Source organism: Drosophila miranda, chromosome XR (genome assembly GCF_003369915.1).
Source record: "Drosophila miranda strain MSH22 chromosome XR, D.miranda_PacBio2.1, whole genome shotgun sequence".
NCBI lineage: Eukaryota > Metazoa > Arthropoda > Insecta > Diptera > Drosophilidae > Drosophila > Drosophila miranda.
This window is the reverse complement of record NC_046674.1, coordinates 15,240,007-15,245,304: the sequence shown is the minus strand read 5'-3', so window position 1 is coordinate 15,245,304 and position 5,298 is coordinate 15,240,007. Positions and strand designations below refer to the sequence as shown.

The 5,298-nt window shown below is 45.2% G+C and overlaps 2 protein-coding genes across 2 annotated transcripts; one reads left to right on the top strand and one right to left on the bottom strand.

Moving 5' to 3' along the window:
• Positions 1-104: 104 nt before the first annotated feature.
• LOC108152640 (insulin-like growth factor-binding protein complex acid labile subunit) lies at positions 105-3,072 on the top strand. The gene is made up of 3 exons (XM_017282131.2): positions 105-1,154; positions 1,217-1,623; positions 1,858-3,072. The coding sequence occupies exons 1-3, from the start codon at positions 908-910 to the stop codon at positions 2,893-2,895; spliced, it is 1,692 nt and encodes a 563-aa protein (XP_017137620.1). The 5' UTR covers positions 105-907; the 3' UTR covers positions 2,896-3,072.
• Positions 3,022-4,284, bottom strand: LOC108152641 (ATP synthase subunit b, mitochondrial). Its single transcript, XM_017282132.2, has 3 exons — positions 4,173-4,284; positions 3,585-3,919; positions 3,022-3,521 (listed from the first exon to the last, which is right to left on the bottom strand). The coding sequence occupies exons 1-3, from the start codon at positions 4,198-4,200 to the stop codon at positions 3,147-3,149; spliced, it is 738 nt and encodes a 245-aa protein (XP_017137621.1). The 5' UTR covers positions 4,201-4,284; the 3' UTR covers positions 3,022-3,146.
• Between the last annotated feature and the right edge of the window lie 1,014 nt (positions 4,285-5,298).

Below are 5,298 nucleotides of genomic sequence, written 5' to 3'. Positions count from 1 at the left end.
TTAGTGAATGTTGATGATGATTCTTGATTCTTACCATAGTTGGGTTTTATAAATGGGAAACGCTCTGGAAGTGCAGTTAGAAATGCAGTTTGGATACACCGAAATATACTTGAATATTAACCATATATATGTAGTATGTATATCCTTTGCTTCAATATAAACTAAGATCGATATTCTGGCTTAGTTTTTGACTTCCAATCTTGGCCTCCAGTTAAACGAGACGATTATAAGCACAAATATAGAAACAGAAACCTGTGCGATTAGTGGAATATATACCCTACAAATCTATATATATATATATTTTTTTTAATACATACATACCTATATATTATAATAGATTTATACTCCTAAACAGATATTGAAGTACATAGATACCAACTTCTTATTGTTAATTTTGTTGCCTAAGTTTTAGTATAAGTTAGAGAGTTTTTCCTGGTTTAACTTCCTTGTATTTTGTATTATATGTACTATGACCTAATGATAAACAATGATTACCACTCGCAGCATGCGGCAGCAAAAATGGAAAGAAAATACACACACACACAATCAATTTTTTTGTTTTTGTTTTTCGTACAAGAGCACAATAATATAATATAATATAATCGTAAAGTAATTATCCAAAAACGTATTATGTAAACCCAATATTGTATACTCGTACCGTACTGTATGTAAACCACTTGCTAAGCCTATTAAAAAGTTATAGAGAGTACCTATCAATAGAGAAAGATAAACAAAACATAGTGTGGTTTTCATCCTCCTCCTCAGCAGGCGGCACTCAGCTGTGGAGTGTCCGGCCCCTGGGCCGATGACGCGCCAAACCGGCTTTGACTCTCCCCGAACTCTGTCTCTGGGTAAACTGGATTTGCATTCCCATTTGCATTCTGCGGTTGTTCTTATCATCGCTTGAATGAGGTTTCAGTTGTGGCCAAACTGTGGAGCAGGAATGTTGGTGAATGCCAATTGGGTTTTGTCCGCTCTGTGGCTCTGCTGCAGGGGCTTCCCCCAGGTCGGGGCTCTTCCCTGCCAGACTCTGGCCTGGCGCAGCTTCGAGTGTCGTGAATTAGCCAGTCTGCAGGATCTGTCTGATGTGGGGGCCGAGAACTGGCATTCATTGGCGGTGAGAAATGAACGCACAGAACTGGCCCTAGACTCAGGTAAGCGATTCATGATGACTAGTAGACCCGCACACACAAACATCTCACCGCTTCCCCTGCAGACACAAGTGTCGAGTATTTGGCCAATCTGGTCGAGTTGGATCTATCTGCAGTCCAACAACTGAATCTACACACCCAGGGCTTCTCCCTTTTGCCCAATCTGCGGCACTTAAACATCAGCGGCTGCGGTCTGGGCGAGCTCCATGGCAGCCACTTTGCGGTTGAGTCAGCGCTGCAGCACCTCGATGCCAGCCACAACCGCCTGGAGCTGCTCACAAAGGACGTCCTCGGCAATCTGCGCAAATTGATTTATGCCAATTTCTCACACAATGCCCTCACCGGCTGCGAGCTGCCCCACTTACCGCTGCTCAATCGTCTGGATCTTAGCCACAATCGACTGGTTAATGTCAGCTTCGGTGTCTGCCCCCAACTGCAGCAGCTGTTGCTCCACGAAAATCGCCTGGCACAGGTGAGTCAGCAGAATCTGGTGGGTTTGCTCATCGAATCGAACGTATCCGACAATCATTTGTGTATTTAGCTGGGGGTTTTGATCTAGTCAATTACCCATGTTGGCCCTTGGCCTGGAGAGGGGATCTAGGCCTTACTTTTTGAGGGAGGAAAGCTATATCAGGGGGTTCTGAGAAAACAATATTACTAACACTCGATCCCAAGTCATGCTGTCTGAATTAACTCTTCTTTCTAGTTGGATGTAAGTGCTTTTCGTGGTCTGCATGGTCTGCTGGAGCTGCAGCTCAGTGGCAACCGATTGACCTGTATTGCCCAGGAAACGTTTCTGCCGCTCAACCAGCTGCGAGTGCTGAACCTTTCGCACAATGCACTCGATGCCCTGCGTCCCAGTGTCTTCGGAGCCGCCCAAAACTTTGTGCTGAATCTGCAGCAGCTGGATCTGGCTGGGAACCACATACGACTGCTCTTTGACAACCAATTCAGGGTGTTGCCTCGACTGCAGGCGTTGGATTTGTCCAGGAATAGCATTGCCAGCCTGAGCAGCGGCCACTTTGTGGGTCTTGGATCACTGCGCAAGCTGTATCTGCAGTCCAACGATATACTGGAGATCAAGCCAGGAGCATTTGCGGCATTGGCCAACCTGGACACTTTGGATCTGTCGCGCAACAGCCTGGAGTACTTCGAGGAGCAGGCCTTTGGGGGCAACACATTGACGCGATTGCGCAAGCTCAACCTGAACGCCAATCGTATGAAGCGCCTGCATCCGCTGGCCTTCTCCTCGCTACCCTTCCTGGAGTACCTGTCGCTGGGCCACAATGAGCTGCGATCCCTGGACGTGCGCATGTTTGCACCCATGCGGCATCTGCAGAAACTCCATCTGGGTCACAATTTGCTGGAAGAGATCGGCCCCGATGTAATGGACTGCCTGAGCAGCGTCATGGAGCTACTTATCGACAACAACAAACTCACTTTTCTAGTTGCTTTGAACGACACCTTTCCCAGTCTGAATCGCATTGCGATCGAGGGGAATCCCTGGCAGTGCACCTGCTTTGTGGAGCTCCAACAGTGGCTGACTTCCAAGAGGGTGACGTATTTGCGGGAGAACACTGGCTACTACAAGGGAGAGCGTCCTCTCTGCGTCGTCACGGCGGTGGATTACTGTATCCAGAATTTGCAGGCCGCACGCCGCCAGAAGATTCACGCCGATTTCGAGGTGGAGCAGGAGGACACAGATGCCTTCGATGAAGACGATGCCAGTGCAGCAGTAGACTGATACCAAACATAAGCGCAACATTGCCTACACATGTGCTTACACATGCTTACATATTCACAGAAAAAAAAGATATTAATTTTAAACAGCATCCATTTCTTGAACTAAACGACAATTTCATAAAGAATGTTTTCAGACACAGAGGATGTATTGCGTGTAATAGATATATGTATCATTGTTCGGGCATTGTAATGTTTGTTTCCGGCGATCGACTTTGTTTAAATGTACAAATTAGCAACTAAAACTCGAGTCGTTTAAGCGGTCTTGACGCGCAGGGCCAGGGCGCTCAGATCGGCAATGCACTTGTTGAGAGTCTCCTTCTCCTGCTGGGGCGAGATGCTGGACAGCACATTGGTGGTGATCCAGTTAACCATGTGCTTCTGGTTAAGGCGACGCTCAACGTGACGGCACTCCACCTGGTAGTCCAAGCGACGCTTGACCTCGGAGTAGACGTTCATGGCGCGCTCGCGGAAGGCGGCCTCCAACTGCAATGCAATGTTCTCCTTCTTGGCATCCATCAGGAGCAAGGCACCATCGGCGCGCCATTGCTCCTTTTTCTCGGCCTCGATGGCATCGGACAGAACCTTGAGCTCGGCCTCGCGGCCCTCCTTCCACTCGCTTTCGATTTTCTACAGTGAATTATTGATTAGTGATCCTGACCCGAGTTTGACGTTTAATTGTCTGGCACTTACATCGATCTCACCATCAGCCCACTTGGCAATCACTGGGCCAAGTTTCTTCACAGCAATAATGGCCATGATGCCCAGCGACAGGCCGCTGTAGTATTCGTGCTCCATGACGTAGATTTCCTTGGAGCACAGGTAGGTGATCAGACCCACGCCGAATGTGTAGGGACCCGTGACACCGGTCTTGTTGTAGAAGAACTGGAACCATTCCTCTGGCACGAAGCCCAGGCGCACCTTGCCGGGATGTTCGGGGCGCTGGCGGCGCTCGATGGATCCGCTGCCAGACTGACCAGCGGCGGCAGCAGCCGACCGGGTGGCGGCCACGGTCAATGGGCGCTGGACTGCAAGACGATTGACACCAATTAGTATTTTCAGAAGATAAGTTATTGATAACCACTTCCTAGAATGTTTGCGAAAACTATACATAATTCTACGTTTGCACTGCGAGGGTGATTACATAAACCACGATGTCCGTCGTTTTTGCAGTGCCGTAACAATTTTCACGGTCGCGTGCAGCGGCTTGTTATGTACACACCAATTAAACTATACTATGTCGCGGGCTTTGTGGTATTCTGCACTATTTTTGGGGTTTACCTGTAAGTAGGGCAGCTCTGGAGAACATTTTTTCAATTCCGTTTTCGAATTAAAATATCCCGATCAGACGATTGGTTGTGTGTGACAGTTTAGCTGAGCAGTGTGACAGCAGATTTTTCGATATGAAATACGGTCTGTCCCTCAGAAATATATCGAAATATACGGTCTCCTTTTAAAAATATACCGTAAATATACTGACGAATTCAAGTTCTATTGTACATATGTAGTATAGCTGGGCAGTGGGACAGCAGACTTTTCGATAAGCAAAATACGGTCTGCCCCTCAGAAATATACCGAAATATACGGTCTCCTTTTAAAAATATACCGTAAATATACTGACAAATTCAAGTTCTATTGAACATATGTAGTTTAGCTGGGCAGTGTGACAGCAGACTTTTTGATAAATATATACGGTCTCATTTTAAAAATATACCGTAAATATACTGACGAATTCTAGTTCTGTTGTACGAATTCCTCGTTTTTGATATTCCTTCGAATATTACCAGCTATATAGATCTCTCAGCCCTGCCCACATAATTTTATCCAATTAATGAACCTATTTTCTACTTGAATGGTTTATTTTAAACACTTGCTTTTATTGGATCTTGTCTAAAAAAGGTTTCAGCAAAATCGGTCAAACCAAAAAAAAAGTTTGTAGCGAAATAGGTCAAACAAAACAAACGAAAGAAGATAGTCGTTCATATTGCTCAATTTAGAGATTCCGTTTAATATTACTAGCTAGCTAGGACTCTCAGCCATGAAAATATAGTTTTATCTGATAATCTAATCACATTTATACACGGAAAGTTAATTTTAAGAACTCATCATTATTGGATTGCTTATAAAATAAGGTTTAAGCAAAAAAGGTCAACACCAATATTCAGAAAAGTATTTTTTTGATTACATAGTAACTACACAATAACTACTCATTAGCTACATTCTAACTACATTTGTATGTAAATATCAAAAGCGACACCTGAATGGGAAATGTGTACGTTGACAAGCCCCATGGAAGCGCCAGTGTGAAAAACTACACAATAACTACACATTCGGTACATTCTAACTACATTGGTATGTAACTATCGAAAGCGACACCTGAATGGGAAATGTATGACAAATTTGGACA

What these genes read in the sequence shown, in the direction of transcription:
- LOC108152640 (XM_017282131.2), top strand. Translation starts at nt 908, where the DNA reads ATGAGGTTTCAGTTGTGGCCAAACTGTGGAGCAGGAATGTTGGTGAAT. An exon ending in AGAACTGGCCCTAGACTCAG is followed by an intron (nt 1,155 to 1,216) that starts GTAAGCGATTCA and finishes CTTCCCCTGCAG; the next exon opens with ACACAAGTGTCGAGTATTTG. An exon ending in ACGAAAATCGCCTGGCACAG is followed by an intron (nt 1,624 to 1,857) that starts GTGAGTCAGCAG and finishes TCTTCTTTCTAG; the next exon opens with TTGGATGTAAGTGCTTTTCG.
- LOC108152641 (XM_017282132.2), bottom strand. Translation starts at nt 4,200, where the DNA reads ATGTTCTCCAGAGCTGCCCTACTTACAG. An exon ending in CAGAGCTGCCCTACTTACAG is followed by an intron (nt 3,920 to 4,172) that starts GTAAACCCCAAA and finishes ATCGTCTTGCAG; the next exon opens with TCCAGCGCCCATTGACCGTG. An exon ending in GGGCTGATGGTGAGATCGAT is followed by an intron (nt 3,522 to 3,584) that starts GTAAGTGCCAGA and finishes AATTCACTGTAG; the next exon opens with AAAATCGAAAGCGAGTGGAA.